General features: G+C 33.7%; 1 protein-coding gene across 2 annotated transcripts in view; it reads left to right on the top strand.

The window, feature by feature from the left end:
- The window catches only part of CSMD3 (CUB and Sushi multiple domains 3), a 1,328,729-nt gene that overhangs the window by 531,750 nt on the left and 776,626 nt on the right, over positions 1-20,353 (top strand). For both annotated transcript variants that reach the window (XM_058275930.2, XM_058275932.2), the window contains one exon: positions 12,725-12,849. In XM_058275930.2, coding sequence (XP_058131913.1) covers positions 12,725-12,849 — 125 coding nt within the window. The remainder of the gene's footprint in view (positions 1-12,724; positions 12,850-20,353) is intronic.

The raw sequence follows: 20,353 nt of genomic DNA, 5'->3' as shown, positions 1-20,353 counted from the left end.
CTGGAGGTTGTCAGAAGGAATGCCCTTATGCACAACTGAGCAGAGTCTAAGAGACAGATAAAGTAGATACAACCCCAGGTATTGGTTCTTTTGAGGGATAAAGAGACCCACGGGTTCTATGGTCATGGCAGATGGGGTTCACTGCCATGGCAGATGGCCCTTCTTTGGAGCTGGTGTTTCTACATGATGGAATTGGACTTGGAGGGGATCTCTTACCACAAGACTTGCATGCTACTTTATTGGAGTTGTAGTTGGTGCTGGGGTTTAAGATATATTTAGGGGATTTGAATCTCTGGACTGATAATAAGACACCCAGGCCCAGAGCCTCAACAGACTTTAGCTCCTACACTTTGATTTATTGGACTGACCCCACTCAGCTAACATGGAGTTGAAGAAGGTCAACCACTACACCGTGGAGCCTAGAGTGTCTACAACTGAAAACAGGAGGAGTGCATCCAGTATCCATGCGAAATCTAAGCCCCCACTTGACATAGATGTGCAATGGACACACCCAATCCAATGTCCACAGAGAAAATGTGGAATGGGTGTGGGAAGGGTAGCCATGGTGGCTACTGGGTTTGGGGAATGGGAGGAAGAGATGAGATGTGGAGGCGTTTTCGGGACCTGGAGTTGTCCTGGGTGGTGCTTCACGGACAATTACAGGACATTGTCGATCCCCCCAGGGCCCACTGGATGGAACGTGGGAGAGTGTGGGCTATGATGTGGACCATTGACTACGGGGTGCAGTGATGTTCAGAGATGTACTTACTGGGTGCAATGGATGTCTCACGACGATGGGAGAGAGTGTTGCTGTGGGGGGAGTGGGGGGTGGGGGCGGTGGGGTTGATTGGGACCTCGTATTTTTTGAATGTAATTTGCAAAAATAAATAATTTTAATTAAAAAAAAAAGAAATAATCTTTATCCTTTTTTAAAGTATGGAATTAGAAGATTTTTATGGCTCTTGCTTGTAGCTTAGTTACATTTTTCATGAGTTGTCCTCATATGAAAATCCACCGTGACTAAAGTGCTCACCTAGTGCTCTTTTATTTATTTCTGAACAATTCATTCCTTTTGGCATTCCTCTTTTTTCCAGAATATTGCCCCCTTTAGAATTGCCCCATTATCAAGATATTATGCTAAATTTCATTAAAGTATCAAAACATAGGAAATAAAGACTTAAGAAAAATGATTTACTTGCAGTAACAGAATTCAAGCTGGAATGAAATGGAATTTTGCAGGGGATTGGGAAGTTAGAATCATCTGATATGCTGGAAGTTTTACACAAAAGACAGAGTTTAGAAAGATTAATACGATAGTAGTTACTTTCAATACTAAATAAGATAGTGAGTGACCTTGAGCATTCAACAAGCCGAAAGGTGCAAAGAGAGTATCCATATTGACCATGATCAGTAGTGCAAAGAAGGGAGTATATCAGTACACTAAAATATGAAGGTATGAGAATGATGACTGGGACTGTCCTTAAATTTTGCATTGACTTGCTTCTACTTACACTCTTTATGGTAATGACTTTAATTTTATCAGTGCAATGAAATGGGCAATACATATAAACAGGCCATGGTGTTCTTTTATTCCTTTAAGAACAAATGTTTGGAGGAGTTAAAAATCTTTTCAAATATCTAAGAAAATGTCAATATAATTTAGAGTCAGAAACAACATATTTTATAAATAAGCTCATTTGCCATCTACTTAGGATAAATTTTATTAACATATGCTTCCAGTAAGGGGGAAAATTTTATTTCTAACTTTGAGCAAAAACGAGAGGTTAAATATTCAAAAGAGAGAAAAAAATAATTCATGGTACAAATAATGAGAAGGAGGGAAGTTATAATTCAACGGCAGGTGGACAAATGACTGACCCTCTATAAAAAGAGAAAATTTTTCTGTTCTGACAAGAAAGACAGGAAGATAGGCTTGAATGATAAAAAGAGCTGAAATTTAGACACAGGAAAATGTTAACAGTGGAAAACCTTAAGTGAGTCTCACTTTTTTATTTGCTGATGTTCATTTTCAAAATTTTGTATAATAATTATTTCATTTGCATATTTTGAAGAAACAGAAAACATCATATTCAGATCTCATTTTGGTAAAGAAAGAATCGATTTCTAAGATGCTAATACTCATTTATTAAATTGCTAATTTTATAAATTTAGAGATTCATTTGATTTTCAAAGATATAAAATTGACATTATTTAGGTTGTTTTGGTATTAATAATTTCTGTATATTTAGTTTTGATTTTTAAACTTCAGAAATTGATTGCAGATACTTTAATTTTCAGGTTACCTTCATGCTTGGATAATTTCTACTTGTATAGTAATAATTTCTAAAAGTATATATCTCCTTTAGTGTTGAATTTCTGCATTGTTAGGAAATTATCTTGACTTGAAATCAAACAAAAACCAATAACAGAATAAATATTTAAACACAAATTTATTCTTGATGGAACACTTTCAAAATTCCTCGTTCTCTTATTTCTTAGCTTTTTTTCTCTGACCCACCCAAACACAATCATTTATCTTTCCATATTTATATTTTTGGTTATATTTTATTTAAGTGACTGTAAACAAAATTATAGGTTAGCTATTTTGTCAAAATAGGGAAAATGTATATTTGAAAATTATCTTTTTTTCCTTTTTTAACAAATCATACTTATTGATACATATTAATACAACATAAAGCCATTCAAAGTGTGCAGTCAATGGTATTTGGTATAATCACATAGCTGTGCACTCATCACTTTGATCATTACTAGGGTATTTTCAATAAGTAAGACTGTTATTATAAAATATAAATACAAATAAACTAGAGAGACAGAAAAATAATAGCAGCTATGAACTGGAAGGGAAACAGAGATATTGAGAGGTGATGACTGTTTTGAACGCATCACTTCTCAGTATGTCTATGGTTTTGAACATAATGTGTACAAATATATAATTGATAACAAGTAAAAGAACATTTCTGGGTGGAGGGGTATAGGAAAAGTCATAGAAAGGGGTATAGAAAAAGCTATTGAAGTCAAATTGGTACCAAATAAATATGGTTGTTATATATTTAGTATAATAAATGTTAACCTCATGGTAACCACTAGGAAAATATATGAAAAATAAATCCAAATGAAAATGAGAAGGCACTCAATATGTAACAGCACAAAAAATTAAATATAATGGAAGTAGGAATTAGTGGAAGAATTGAGGGACAAAAAGTTTTAAGACTTACAAAGAGTAAATAGCAAAATGGCATAAGAAAGTCCTGCATTATCAGAAGAGACTTTAAATGTAAATGACTTAAACTCTCCAGGCAAAAGGCAGGATAGGTTTTAATTTTATTACTGGAATTCTTTAGAATTGGAATGAAATTCAGACAGAGATGAGAAATACAAAAGATGCAAGAAGCTGCATGTCAACAGAACCTAGAAAAAAACTGAGAGCCCAGAAGATGCTGTCATGTACCTTGCTGTATGACAAACTAAGGACCAATTATCCCCATCAACCAGCCCCAGAACACCACACACAGTCATCAGGAAGGAAGCACCACCTTCATAATGCTTGATTTGGACTTCTTCACAGTCTCAAACCACGAGTGAATATATTCTTGTTGCTTAACCTTACCCATTTCATGGTATTTGCTTAAGCAGCCTAGGAAACTAAAACACCACCTTGAGAAAGAACAGTCCCTTCAACACATCCTGAAAACTGTATCTCCATTTGCAAAGGAATGAAGGTGGAACTTTTCCTCATGGTATATAAAAAATCAACTCAAATGGATCAAAGACCTAAATTTAATTGCCAGAACTGTCAAACTTCTAGAAGGAAACATAGCAGAGCATCAGCAGGACCTTTGATTAGGCAACAGTTTCTTGAAACTTACACTGAAACAAAAGCAACCAAAGAAAAAATAGATAAATGAAACCTTACAAAAATTTTGAAAAAGAAAAAGATAAAAAAACTTTTGTTCTTTAAAGGATTTTATCATAAAAGTTAAATGGCAAATTATACAATGGGAGAAAATGTTCAGAAACCACATATCTGATAAGGTTTTAATATCCAGAATATGTTTTGAAAAATCCTTCAATTCAACAATAACAAAAAAACAAAGAAATTTTTAAAATGGGCAAAAGACTTTAATAGACATTCTTACAAAGATGATATACAAATGGTCAAAAAGTACATGAAAAGATTCTTGTCATCATTAGTCATTAGGAAAATGTCAATTAAAAGTACAATGAGATACCATTTCATACCTATTAGAATGGCTACTACTAAGACAATAGAAAATTACAAGTATTGGAGAGGATATTGAGAAATAGGTACGCTCATTCATTGATAGTGGGAATATAAAATGGTTCAGTTGCTGTGGAAAAACAGTTTGGTAGTTCCTCAGAAAGTTGAGTTTAGAATTACCAATGACTAGCAATTCCACTTCCAGGAATATATACCCCAAAGATTTGAAAGCAGAGATTCAAACATATATTTGCATACCACTGTTCATAGTGGCATTTTTCATACTTACTAAAGGATGAAAGTAACCCAAGTGCCCAGCAGCTGATGTTAATAAACAAAATGCCATATAAACACACATTGGATTATTATTCAGCTGTAAAAAGTATTTAAGTTCTAAAACTTATGAAAACATGAATGAAATTTGAAGACATCATGTTGAGTGAAATAAAGCAGACAAAAAAGGACAAATATTTTATGATCTCACTGATACTAGAATAAGTAAATTAGAGTCAGAATCTAGAATATAGGTTACCATGGGATGTGTGGGAGTATGGGATTGGAGAGTTCAGGCTTGAAATGCTCAGAGTTTCTAATTGAAACAATGAAAATGGTTTGGTAATGGTCAGTGGTGATGGTAGCACAATATTGTGAAAGTAATTAGCAGCACTGAAATATGTATCTGAATGGGAATAAAAGGGGAAATGTTAGGTTGTATATATGGTATAGAATAATTTCTTTAAATCCATGGATTTAAAAAAAACACAAACAATAAATCCTAACTTAAACCATGGGTTATCATTAATTATAAAATTATTAAAATGTGCTTTCATCAATTGTAACAAATGTAGTATATCAATGCAAGATGTTAATAATAGGTTGGTGTATCAGTCAGCCGAAAGGGTGCTGTTGCAAAGAGCCATAAATCTGTTGGCTTTTATAAAGGGTATTTATCTGGGGTAAAATCTTACCACAGTTACAAGGCCATAAGAGTCCAACTCAAGATTACTTCCTCACCAAGTCTGTTGCCACATGTTGGAGCAGCATAGCAGGTGACCTATGAATCACCTATGAAGCAACAAAGCAGGTGACCTAAGAAGGGTCAGCTTTCCTCTTCTTAAGTCTCCATGGGCCCAGCTTCTTCCAATCTCAGCTGTAGGCAGAAGGGCTCATTTCTTTCCAGGCCTTCTTGGCTGCTCAGGGCTCTGGTCTCTTTAGCTGCAAACTATCAGGTGAATAGCTCTGCTCTCCCCTTGACTTTAGCTATTTGAGCCTTCTCCTTTCTGTCACATGGCAGGACCAAAATGACCAAGTTCTCTCCTCTTCCAATGTCTATGGAGATTTCTTTTTCTCTGTGCCTTCTTCTGTGTGTCTTCTTGAGGGAGTGTCCATTTATACAGACCAAAAAACATCTCAGCTGAATCTAATACAATCGAAGGGTGTCACAACCAGAGGAATAGAGCAGTTTACAAACATAATCTCTCTTTCGGGAATTAATAAATAATCTCAAACTGCTGTAGCTTGTATGTGGGAATCCTTTATTTGATGCATAATTTTTCTGTAAACACACCACTTTTCTAATAAAAGCAATGTGTTTGATCATTTATTTAGGAATGGTTTATCAACTTGGATAACCTCCAAAAATGGAAGTTTTGGTTTAGCTCAAAAGGATAGAAGTTTCCAGAGGTGACAAAGGCATCAGTGGGGACAACTTGTCTTCCTTCACTATTACGTGAGGATGACTGAATAATTTCCTAGAAATACATATTTCAATGAAAATTTACTCTGGTTTTCTTTAAGTTTAACTCATGTTTTAAAAGTTCATAGAGTAAAAACACAGTGTTTGTTCAAGTTATCCATTTCCTGGGCATTATTGATCCTGGCTTTCACTAAAAAGTCTGCTTTCTCCACTGATTTCTGCCCTCTGTGTTGTTTTGCACTTTCACATTTTTGGTCTACAATCTGTTAAAGTGGTGCTATGATTGTAGATGCTGTATGAAGGTGCTTATCAATCGTGATAAAGGAAATTTCTTCAATAGTGAGGAAGAAATTAATGGTGTAATTAGAAATATTTACCATATTACCTGTTTGAATTCTACTTAAAGAGACTGCTAAATAATCACATTGAAGAAAATTTCCCTTTGTGTCATATCCTTTAGGTCACAGAATGTCCTTAGAATATATAAATCAGAGGACAATTACAGTCCACATGCCTAAAATATCATATGTGATGCTTTTTAAGGACTTCACTTAAGGTAACTTAAAGTAAAAGAGTAAAGTAGGCAACAGCCTTCCTATATACCTTGTAAAGTCTCCATTCATCCTACTTTTTTTTTTTCCTGTACACTATTCCTCTCATTTAGTACTTTTGGGTTATTCTGAGCCCCCAAATCACTGTAGTAAATGTTTACCAGAGGTATGTGTATTATGAACACAGAAAACTAAAAAAAATTAATTCCGAATTGAGGAACTAGGGAAATCTTCATGGGTGATTTAAAATTAGAACTAGGCCTCAGTAATAATTAAATGAATTGAAAAAAAATGGGAATTCTTGGGAGAATACATACTGTGTTTCAGTTTCCTGGCTGCCAAAATAAATACCATGCAATAGGTTGGATTAAACAAGGGAAAATTTTTGCCTCATAGTTTTGATGCCAGAAGATGTCCAAAATCAAGTTTTTGTGAATTGGTTTTTCTCCCAGAAGACTGTGGTGTTCTGGGACTGGCTGCCAGTGATCCTTGATCTGTGGCTTTTTGTCACATGGCATTACACAAGGTGGACTCTCCTGGCTTCTCTCTTCTCTTCCAGGTTCTGTTAATTTTCAGTTCTGGCTATTCCCATTGGCTTTCTCTCTCTCCATGACCTTCCTGGTATGGCCTTTAGTACTATGATTAAGGCTTATCCTGAGTCAGCTGGGCCAAGTCTTACCAGAAGTAACCTCATCAAAAGTCCTATTTACATGAGTTCACACCCATAGGAATGAATTAAGTTTTTCTTTTGTACATGGGCCCAAACAACCACTGTGAGCAAGGGTAAAGATATGAGAAACTATAAAATATAGGTAAAGGTGATTTGAATGCTGGGTGTAGAGCAGGGGTATATGGAAGTAAATAAAAATTTGAGACTATAAACACTACAAGTGGACAACAATGAGTTTCCCTCACCAGAATTTAGAATATTTTTTGTGGGGAAGTATGTTATGGGAATGAAATCTTAAGTCAGATGGAATGAAGCAAGACAGAAATACTCAATGTCTTTAAAAGACATAAGAACTCCTATACCAGCAGGCTTTGTTTTAACCTGATTGAGGGACTGTATTGAGTGGTTTTTCTGTCACTGGGTACTTTACAAATAATATTTCATTAAATTACCCCAACAGAAGAGAAAGTCAAGGTTTGGAGAGATTCTCACTTTCTCACAGTCATAAAGCTGACAAAAAGTACATTTAAGATTTGAGGGAAGATATCACTACCCCTTCAGTCTAAATGTCACCAATACTTTAATTCATAATACTTCCCCCAATGAACTTAACTGGAGAGGGAAAAAAAAAATGCTGGGATTATTCATCTCTGGGCATGGGGTGAGGAGGGAAGAGAATATATACTTCAGAGACCATCACCTCAGAAACCATTGCCAGTAGGTTTTGGCTTTTGGCTTTCATCAACAGTAGAGAAGGACTTAGATATATATTATTACTGATAACTTGTCTCCATCCTAAATCAATTTGGTATAAAGGAAAAGAAACAAGCTCAAAAACGTGTCTCTTAAATAAGATGTCATTTATTACTTTTAGCAAAAAGAGCATTGGTTAACTTTGAAATATCATAATAGTATGTGCCAATTGCAGTGACCTTGTCAGAATCATTAATTCATTCATTTAACCAGAAAATAGTAATTGAGTACCTTCTATGGACCAAGACTTAAAATAGTTTTTTTTTCAATGTTTGACCATTATTAGTTTCTAACCATTACCTCCCAAGTACAACTCATCATCTTCTTATCATGAGAGCTTGGATTACTACAATAGCTTGTTAACCAAATGCCCTTCTCATACCTTTGCCCCTTAAAGTGTATTTTTCATACAGAAGTCAATATGATTACTTCAAAACATAAAGCAATATAATGTCTTTCCTTCAGCTTATAGCCCTACAATTACTGCCTAATTCTTTCATAGTAAAGATCAAAATCCTACGAGGTCATAAATGATCAGTACCCAAACCCCAATTGCTTCCTTGACTTAATTTCATATACTTTTCCCCTTTATTTGCTGTGTTCCAATCACATCATTTTCCTTGCAGCTTGAAGACAGTAAATACATTCTTGCCTCAACAGCTCAGTATTTGCCATTGCCCCAGGATCCGAGTTTCCCCACCTATTCACATGGTGCCTTCCTTCACTTCTTCCTGTCTCTGCAAGCATCACCTTAACAGAGAGACCTTCCCTGAGTATGCTATATAAAATACTGCCTATCACTCTCTACATACATAATCATTATTTTTCTTTATAGAACTTATCACTAGCTAAACATTACATTTATTTTACTATTCCTCACTGGAATATAAGCTCCAGGTGACATTCTACACCAGTGGTGTGCTAGAGCCAGCTCATACTGACCCATGAGAACTGATTGTTAAATTTTCAGGAATTTTGAGAACCCATTTTTGTAACACACAACAATTAAAAATTCAATTGTATAAACTTACAATTATATAATTTACATTAAAAACAAATACAATCCAGATTATTTTATTACATTTCAAAAGCTCAAAATTATTTGTCCTTTGTATTTATATTGGGAAATTTCTTCCCAAGTCTACATTCAATGATGTCACATTAGTAGCTTGAAATCCACTACAGTGAAAGAATTTATGACATGGAAACTGGCAAAGACTGCACATAAGGGACATGTGTGTTTGTTTGTTTTTTGTTCTGAAGAGTCAAATAACCTTCCAGAGAAGAATTTCAAAATGGAACATAAATGCTAATAATATCATTGCAACTATACAATATTTTACCCTTTGGTGCTGTTTTATAACTTCTACAATAACAGAAATCTGTCATTAAAAAATGCCATTGGAATGTATCACATAATTGCTATCCAAAAATTAACAAGAAAGGAAGTGAACATTACATTAATTTCTAGCTGGGTGTCAGGAACAAAACAGTCTGATATTATCTTCTATCATTATTCAAATAGTTTATTACAAAAGCAGATTTGGGAAAAATAGAAGTTTAGGAGGAAATAGGTCTCTTCCATATTTTATGGAGATGTCTCTCCATTACTTAGTTGGACTACAAACCAAAGTATTTTCATTTTGCCATTCCAAAAGTGAATAATGAAAGCTATTGGACTTTGTGCATGTGTGTCTGGTGGTGAGTAATGAGAACATGTGGATGATAAGCAATTTAAATAGCCTCCAGAGAGTATCCTGACCTAAAAATAGTTTTGCCCAATTCTTGAGAAACAGTTACCTCTGGATGCACAAGGCTATCTTAGATTGATGTCAGTAAACATTAAATATGCAAGGGATACATTCATTCTCTCACTCTCTCAAAAATAAATAAATAAATAAAACTAACATACTATATGCTAGGCAAAGTTTGGGTCAAATTTTTATAGTGGAATGAGAGGCAATAATTAGATAATAAATATACCTATAACATGGGAGAGGATGTAGGGCTTAGAAGGAGTAGCTCTTTCTATAAAAGTGATAAAGGAGTGATAAAGGAGGCCTAATAGCTGAAATGGCATGTGAGCAGAAACCAGAACAAGTGAAAATGAGTGATACATAGATTCCCGGAGGGAGGATTTTCCAGGATGATATAACAGCAAATACAAAGACACCGCTTATTTAATATGTTCAAGCCAGAGCCAGGAAGCAGATGTGACTGAAAAAGAGAGAATGAGGGAGACAGTGGCAGAAAATGATTCCTGAAAATTAGCCAGGTCAAGGTCATATAGGCCATTATAAGGACTGCATTATAAGGACTGCAGAGTAAAGACTGCATTTTACTCTGAGTGAAATGGGGAAGCACTGGAAAGTTTGAAGTAGAGAAGTGACCTAACGTGACCTATCTTTTAAAAAAGATTACTCTGGATGCTATTTAAGGTTAAAGTGCAGTGATTCAAGAAAAGAAACAGGAAAATCAACATAACAAAAAGGCCTTGTGGGATAAAATGAGAACTGTTGTATTCTGGGTTAAGTGTCACAACAGGATTTACTGAAGGGGTAGATATTAGATGTAAGATAAAGAGAAATGTCAAGAATGACTCCAAGGCTTTTGGCTTCATCAACTAGTAGAATGGAGTTTCCATTTACTGAGATGGCAAAGTCAGAATTGACTGATAATTGACCATTAGATAATCAAACATGTAATGTTGCTTAGTTACACATAGTCTAAATAAAACATAGAGTCACTGAAATGTCCAAGAAGGCCCTGGAGGTGATCTATTTTGTGGTTACATGGCTATTTGTTTTGTGTTCAAAGTAAAGATGTGACCTTTTTGTCCTTTACACTTTTCTGGATATGTTTTATATTTTAAAATAAACCCATTTTTGTAAAAAGAGAGTGAGAGAAAAAGAGAGAGAAAAAACAAAACACTCCAGAGGAGACTATATTCTAATGCTTAGAGATTTCCCCCTATACTTTCTCCTCCAAATCTTTGCCATACCCTCCTTAATTCAGAAATTTTGGCTTCTTTAGCACAGATCAGGGGTTGACAAGTTTTTCTCTAAAGAACCAGAGAGTAAATATTTTATGCTTTGCTGGCCAAATGGTCATTGCAACTACTTAACTGTGCCATTGTAACTTGAAAGCAGCCATAGAGAATATGGAAAAGAATGTATATCTGCATTACAATAAAACCTTATGTACAGACAATGAAATTTGAATTTCATACAATTTTTATGTTTTGTAAAATTTTGTTCTTCTTTTGATGTTTTCAAACCATTTAAAAGTGTGAAAAACAGTATTAGTTCCTGGGGTGAAAAAAACAGGCAGCATTGCTGATTTAACCTGCAGAACATAGTTTGCCAACTCCTGACCTAGACCATTTTCTTACTGGTTTCCTTTCTGTAATCACTTCACTTTCTAACTTCTTTCCACACTGTTACCAGAGATAAGTTTTTATAAGACACATGTGATCAGGTACTTATTCTATATGATATGCTCAGGGAGCTGAGCAGGGCCTGTTCAGGCACAGCTTGGGGGGTTGGAGTAGGACTGAATGCGACACTCTAAGGCAGAGTGTGGAGAGAAAAAGCATTCCAAGCAGGAAACAGCCTACTGTGTGCAGTGAAGCTGCTGGTGTTGCTGAAGCATCTTGTGTAGCACTGGATAAGAGATAAGGTGGAGAAGTTGGCAGAGACTTACATCTGGTGGCCTTTCTTTGCCATGTTAAGGAACCTGAAATTTTGTTTAACTGGTATATTGCTGTTTATTGATTTTAAGAAAAAAAATGCCTGGTCAGGTTTTCGTTTCAGAAAAATATCCATTACTCTTAAAATTAGAAATTTTTAAAATGTTAATTTTAGTGACTTGGCATTTAGTGAAAGGGAAAGCAAAATCCAAATTGCAATAAGTTAAATAATTAATGATAGGTGAATTTTAAATCACTATATATATAGCTTTGAGCTCTATTTTAAGAATAGTAAGCACAATTTTGCAGTCTTATGTATGCATTTATACAGATATGCAAATACATGTGCAAATATATACACATATAAATACATACAAGGGAAGCACTGTAATGTGCTAGTCAACCATTTAAATGTAAAAAAATATTGTTAACTCCAAGACTGTTGAAAAACAACAGGCAGTGGCCCAATTTGGCCTGTGGGACATAGTTTGCCAATATCTGACCTACACTCTGAGTTATTTTCTTACTGAATTCCCTTTCTCTAATTACCCCTTCTTCTAACTTTCCTCCACACTGTTACCAGAGATATCTTCTTATAGTACAAATGTGTAAGATCAGATAATTTCCCTGTATGACAAGCTCAGCAAGCCAAATAAGAACTGTTCAGGCACAGGTGGTTTGGGTGCGGTGGTGTTGTTGAAGATTACAACCTCTGGGCAGAGCAAGCAGGAGAGCAGTGCACTGGAATTCACATTCAAGTTAGGCTGTCCATCTTTTGCTTCACATTTACCATGTACTTAGGATGGAAAATTAAGTCATGTATTTAACCTTGGCATCTACAACTAGAAACAAGATAATTAAATTTCATGACAGCTTTTAATTTCTAGGATTTCCACCAGAATTTGTATGTTAGTAAGTTACAGTAGATTCGTCTGTTTATCACTTTGGTTCTACATGTGGACAAGTCATATTTTCACATTTTGATTTGCCAGAAATAACATAATTTTTTTTCAGTTATGGTGTGCATTTGACATTTGGGACAATTGGACTTTTCCAGTAGAAGTGGAGCTTATTTATTGTTACATGTTTCTAATCCTAGTTTTTTAAAAACTTTGTTCAATTTTAGCCTTGGATCAACTGTGCAGTTCTCTTGTGATGAAGATTATGTCCTACAGGGTGCAAAGAGCATCACCTGTCAACGGATAGCTGAAGTCTTTGCTGCTTGGAGTGATCACAGGCCTGTATGTAAAGGTAAAGAACATTCTTTTAAAAAATTACTCTCTTAACCCATTTTAATAGTTCGAACTTTGTTCTATTGAGTATAAATTGCAATTAAATCTCTGAGTTGTAATTCAACCTTTAAGGAAATATTTTGCTCATAATTTAATAACATTTATTGAAGTTTATAATATGTGAACCACCACTGTGTTAGATTCCCAAGGGATTCCGAGTTTATTAATCATATAACAACAGGTTGAATATGTGATAAAGACATTGGAAATTTTGTTAGTCTTTTTTATCACAAATTACCAATACAGTTTTTTTAATGTAGATCATTTTTAATAGTACTTCAACCCCATTTGTCGATTTGTCATTTTTATTCCGTGTGTGTCCCATAGTAGTGGTATTCATGGCAGCAGAGGTGGAACATAGATTCTATGTTGAAGACAAATCAATGAATGCTCTATCTTTTCCCAATCCCAGTAATTGCAGATAGGAATTTTAAAAATATAAGCAAACTAGAAACTATCTCAGAGCAATTTCAAGTGTAGAGAAAAAATGTTATTAAAGGAAAGTGATGCCCTTAGGGCATTTTTCAATTTTCAAAATGGAAGTTCAAAAGATATTAAAATATATTAATTTCATTTGACTTTGTATTTGAAATGCCAATAAACAATTCATACCCACAACTGCAACAGATTAAAGGGTGGTGTCAATACCAACATTTTCAGAGACTGAAAAACTAATATGCCAATACTACTTAGAAATAAACATCCAGGTTACAAGGACCATTCCATTGAGGTCGGACTTTTTCCCAAAAGCAAGGAGTCAGAGTTCCTGCCCATAGAAGAAAAAGCTATGCCGCAAGTTTAGATATCTGCCATTAATATGTGACAGGTAGTAGAAAGAACTGGGGTGCCACTGACAAAATTTTAAATGGTCTGAACATATTATAAATAAATGGTGCTGTCACCTTTCTTAGTTTTTCTGTTGTTATACTATTCTTCCTTCACTGTCTCCTCCACTTACTCATATTCCTCTCTTCTTTAAATGTAAATGTTAACCTTGCTTGATCTCCTTGCCCCACTTCTGTCCTCTCTCCCATTGCAACTCCACCAACTTTCTTCAAGAAAAATATTTCCATTTAAGTGAAATTAGGTCCTTTGTTTCTAAACTGTATAAAGCTGTGTTTGAAAATGAATACCTTTTCCTGACCTACTGACATTTCTGATCATTTATTTGTTGTTGTTTTAAATAATGGCACCTCAAACTTTTTCACTGTCTTTTGCTCTAGATCCCTTTAGCTCCCCTTCTGTCTCAGATAACATTTTCATAGTTACCACACCCTAGTCATCTCTTATAGAATGAGGGTGATATCAGGGGAATAGAGAAGGGAAAGATTAGAGAGCTATAATATTTTTGGCAACTGGCTTGATAGACGAGAAAGTAGCAAGAAAGAGTCAAAGATAATGTTCTTGTGCTTTGCATACATATAATTCAACTGAAAAATGGAGTAATGTGAGAGAATATACACAATTGCTACAACTCCATTAGCACCAGTTTTAAGCACTTATTATATAGCAGGCTTTGTGGTAATCACTGAATAAACTTTGCCACATTTAATACTCAAATAAACCAATGGAAATGGACACATCAGTATCTCCACGGTACAAATGAGGAAAGTGAGTCTAGGAGAGGACCTATCACTTTCTCAAGTTTAAATGACTGGAACGTGGCAAAGTCTTGTAAGAAAAATTTTTTATAGAATAGGGAAAGAAGCCATATATCAGAGCATTAAAGAAAGAATAGAAAATGGTAAAATGGAAGCAAAAGGTATATTCCCCTGACTCAGCAACAGCAAGCTTGAGTGAAAAGAAGAATCTAGAATTTTACTGGGTTCAAGTAAAAGTTTCCTGTCACATGTAGATGTTTATTTATTGCCTTTCATTTCCAAAGGCTTATAAATGATATACAGAGCAATAAGGTGAAAAAATAGAGAAATATGGATGATGAGAGACTAAGGTAAAGTTACCTGATCCTAAGCAGAAAGTTATATACAAGATAGTAGGCAATATTTAAGAATGGTTTACTTATCTAACTTACATATTACAGCTGACAAAGCGAACAGGGAAAGCTGATAAGTTTTTAAAAAAATTCCATTGTCTATAAAATACAAGTATACTATTACCTCAAGATAAGCAAACTTTTTCCCTCCATTTGAGGTCTGAAATACCTTGCACTGTTTTTTATAAAGAAACAATATGAGGGTTACTTTCAACAATGTCCTTGCAATGAATAGAACAGTAAACTGAACAAAGCTGATATCTTATGGTGTCCTCCCTTCAAGAAGAGGTTATAAGTACAAGGGGCAATACAGTGAAAATAATGGTTCAAAAAATGTTATCCAAGTATCATGCTTCAATTTTACATAATTACAATTTTACATAATAAGTAAATTAGACATGTGTATTATTAATGGCAAAAAGGAATGAGAAAGTAAAGGACATATTAAAGAAAAGGAGATTAATATCAAAGTGTGAAAAAAATTGCAAACAAGAAAAAAGAGAAACTGTAATCAGATCATGGCATTTAAGACCTACATAAATTAAGACTCAGACTCTAAACCATTTTTTTCATTCAAACTATTGCTTTGATAAAAAACCATGAATCATATTTATGATGGTTGTAAATTCGTCAAAGGCAAAATTAATGTGTTATATTATTTTTATTAGTGTTCATAAACCCAAGAGTACCAAAACCAGCTCTACACTGATTCGAACCTCAAGAAATATTTGTTGAATATTTATTTATGATTGTTTTTCATAGATTCCAAGATTGATAGTGCCAAACACACATAAACACATTTACTCATTCAACAATCATTACATGGGAGGTATAAAAAAAGATTGCAAGTTCAAAATTAATATTTCATATACTGATATTATTTAATCTGAATTTTATATATTTTCTGCTGATATTAATCATGTATATATGGCTTTATTTGCTCATTACTTTCAAAGCAACAGGTGTGTATAGTTTATAAAGTATATTTTGCTATTAGAAATTATTGGCTGTGGTGCTGCTGGAAACAGTAGTGGACAAAACATGCTGAAAAAGTAATTGAAATTTTAAAATGACTGTCTACTGAGAGTCTGAACAAAGAATGGTTATCATGTCTCATAGGTACTTGAACAGAATAAATATGCTTATTTCCAGACAGCAGCATAAATAGCAGTATCAATGCACCACACCTTTGAGAGGTTATTAATATAGCTGCTGTCTATGGATTGCATGATTGAGTAATCAAGCAATGGTGATTTTGAAGGGACCAAATGATGAATTAAAAGAAAAAGAGCAATGCAGAAATTAATATGAATATATTTTACACAAGCACAGGCAATAATTTTCCTTCCCTAAATTTCTATATATATAAGATGTTCACCAGCTTAATTTTGGAAACTATTAGTCTTTTGTTGGAAATGTAGAAGATGGCCAAAAGCTAGAGCTTTTGAAAAGAATCAACTGTATGCACTTGAATAGCATAGAGAATTCTTGTTTTAGAGTTGCATAATGTTTGAAGAAATAATATTTATTTGATAATTAATAATTTTTCTTATTTAGAAGTATTTAAGAGTTACTATTGATAGGTTGCATAAGAAATTTCAGCAATTTTCAATCATTATTATTTGGACATCACCAGATAACCAAAGGTTTTGTCTGTAAGGCACAAGGGAATGAACCACTCATAGGAATAATGGAAGGAATGATTAAGGGAGAATTGTAAAAGAAGACAAAGAAATGAGAAAAGACTGGAAGCTTGGGTACAAATCATGGAGCCATATTTTAGTGCCTTTATTCAATCATTAAGTTATTCATTGATTGATGTAGTCCTTAATTAATTAATCCATTCATTCATTCAAAAAACATTAATGAACATCAGTAGAAGTGTAAGATCAAAAACAATGTAGGCTACAATGGTTTTTATTACCAGTTGTGAAGGTTTTTATTATTTTTGTAATTAATTTTATTTTGAATTCATTTATAAGAAATACAACATACAAAACCAAGTAGTATATGAAAGCCTTTTTATAAACATGTAAATTACAATACTCTGCAAAATGCAGATGGGGAAAATTATCTCCATTTTTGAAGGTGGCCAGGCATTGAACATGGAGGAAGTGAAATTGAGCAGAACTTGAAAATGATTTTGGATTTTAACAGAGGAAGTGGGATGTGGAAGACATAGAGAAGATGTATGAGCAAGTATAGAGAATATGACATGAGCAAAACCAAAATGCAAATTGACTTACCTGGGGAATGAGGTGGCAGAAGATAGGCATTCCAGTTTGGTTGGATAGGTGAAAATGTGTAATGTGAGATAAAGCTTAAAAGGTTACATTATACTAATAAAATGCCTCCTTTGAAGGGACTCTGGAAGCAATCCTCCTTCTACATTCCCACTGTTACCAATCTACAGTGCAATCTCTAAATATTTCCTGTGTTACTACCATCTCATGTCTTTATATTAGATCACAATTTATCCTGCATATTGCTGACAAACCAATCCCAGCAAAATCTTACTTTCTTCATGTGCCAAGTATGTTCAAAGGCCTCATGTTGTTTCCCAGTTTCATCCTGTAAGCCAATAAAATTAAATGATCAAGAATCAGGACTCAAACTTCAAACTGTGCCAGTTCAAGTCCCTGATTGCCTACTTGCATGAACTACTCTCCTTATAGTTCTTAGATCTCATCTGTGAAAAGGATGTTGCAATATATTAATACCTACTTTATAAGGAATTGAGAATTTGTATGAGAACAGAATGAGTTAATCCATATAAAACATTTAGTATAGGGTCTGAAACATAGCAAGCCCTTAATAGATGTTACTGCCTCTGCTTGTAGTAAGGGTTGTTAACACCAAAGATTCTCAAAATCTTTCATGATTTGTCTCCATCCAATTTTGCTTCTTACTTACCATGAGTTTGTCCTATTATCTCAATACTGAGTAGTATCACAATCTCTTAGTTTATTGTAGCTCTGCCCTGAATTTGAATGGCCACATTGAATAATGATATTCTGCCCACGATTTAAGTCTCCTCCAAAAATTCTTTTCTGACAATTTCAATTATTCCTTATCTCCTCCTTCTTTAAAGTTACTTTACAGTTACTGTCCTGTCCTCACCATGCAACTTGGCATTTAATTCTATTCCTTCTAGCAATGTTTCCTAATAATTTCATGGGCAATAGACTTACTTCCTCAACCAAAACCACCTGAGGAAGAAACCAATAGTCAACACTTCTAAAGTCCTAGAATTTTGAATGGATCTGCCTCCACTTTTGTAAGAAAGGGACAGTAATCCATATGATCTATCCATCCATTGCCTTTGATCCAATAAAAGGATTGTAATAGCATTCAATTCCTTTCTTTATATAATACCATAGATGATTCCTGGCCAAACCTAACAGCTGTGACCCTCATTAACCAGAATGTATTAAGGACTGTTGGGGACTTAGAGTTTTCAAAGTTCTTTCACATATGTTAAAACTTCCTACTCATATTCTATTCTTCTCAATGTTCAATCCAGTAACCATCACACCAATGCTTTTATACACATGATAGATGCTAAATAAGCATTTTGATAAATAGTATGGGAATATTTAATTAATTATAACAAACAGCTTAAGAAGTTAATAATATGCTCATTGTCATTAGAGAAAATTGTAGTGGTGAAGAGCTTTCTGTTATGAAAAAGCAATTGGAAATTTTGCCCAAGAGCAAACCAGAACCTGCTGAAATTTATCATCCAGAAATGGATATAGCAGGTGTTTTCCTGTAGTTTTTGTTGATGTCTTCTTACTTTCATGGGATAATGTTACAGATGAGATGATGCATAATAAGAATGATATTAGCAATTAATAGGATGACATATGGTGAAAAAGATAGACAGATGGTCTAGACATGGATGATTATCACACATTTATATTTCTTGGTGGTCATTATTTTTTTCTAAAAGCAATACTTGGAGACTTTATTATATGATTTTGATTAGCAAATAAATTTTACTGAGCTCTAAAAATTAATAAAGGTTTTAGTAAGATGTCATTTAAATGTTATTTGATGGAGATTAGTAATGACACATTTCTGTATACCTTACTAATAGAAAGCATTTAAAATCAAAGTCATTCAAAGTTCTAAAGTACCTAAACAATGGCAAATTTTTTGATATCCTTCTAGCAATTGTTCAGAAATATCTTCCACGCATCTTACTTAGCTCACAAATTATTAGGAAAATATATAAATAGTGAGCAAATAAATAGCTCAGTTTGGCTACAGAGGGAGAAAAAAAGGTCCACAGATATCAGAAAGAATTTTCTATTTCCAACTCAGTCTTTTCCTCAGAGTATGACCTTGCTTATCTTGCTTAACCCTTTCTTGGATTCATTTTGCTTTTTTGTAAAATAACAAGGGTTTATGCACAAGGTCATTACTATGGGCTTTTCTTAGCCATAAATTCTAAGTATTCCTAAGTTCAATGGTGCTTTTCCAAAGTGTTAAAATATGTAAAGGTTATATTATATTCAATGCTCTTCCATCTTCTTCAATATGCCAGCACAATGCTTATCTCAGTTCCTGGCATACAGCAGGCAATTTAAAAAATGTCAGAAAATCTATTTTAATGGACAATTTCCATTCTCTATGGTATTATATTTTGGGAGGCAGTTTTGCTTCTTTTTTTTTACGGACAAATGTGAGTTTTATTTAGTGCCATATCTCTGATTCTTATCATTAAACTGCTTCAGTATAATATAGTATTAAAGGATCTGTCATACTTAATTTACTATTAAAAAATATAATTTCATATTAAGGTAAGTGATTATCTGTGTTCCTGCATGCCCTTCCTATCAAATACACCTCTGTATTAGGTTGATTTTAAACAATGTATCTCTAGAAGAATAAAGTTGATTATAATGTGATACTTAAAACTGTTATATATTACGGATTATTGTTTTGAGAGTTTTAAATTGAGAAAGAAATATTTAATGCATAATTAACAATTATATTTATGTATAATCTATATGATCTCTATGTATAATTTATATAATAATTTAATTAATGATAATATTTAATTACTGAAAATAATAAAAAATCAAGGCCAGTTGGAAAAGAAAGTAAAGAGGAAAACGGCTGCTTAACTTTTAATAAATATAAATTTAAAAGTCTCAAGATTTGAAATTTATTTTGGGTAAAGTTGAATACATTATAATTAAAGCACAAATAACCAAGAAAATGGAAACAATAATCTTATAAACAAGGGATGCTTTAGCTGAATTAAACAACCAAAGCCAGAAAGAAACTAAAATGCAATATCTTTTTGAAAACATAAGCAGAAGAAACAGTAATAAACCAGGATGGGGGACTCAAAAATGGAGGAGAAATTATCATCTGAAGGAAATTTCAAAGAATTCTTTAAATGAAATGAATTTTTTTGTGTTTGTAGCAAATCTGTGAGACCCTGCAAAATTCCCCAGTG

The sequence above is a fragment of the Dasypus novemcinctus genome, chromosome 14, assembly GCF_030445035.2.
Source record: "Dasypus novemcinctus isolate mDasNov1 chromosome 14, mDasNov1.1.hap2, whole genome shotgun sequence".
NCBI classification, from domain to species: Eukaryota; Metazoa; Chordata; class Mammalia; order Cingulata; family Dasypodidae; genus Dasypus; species Dasypus novemcinctus.
The sequence above is the reverse complement of the archived record's forward strand: the minus strand, read 5'-3'. Positions and strand labels throughout refer to the sequence as shown.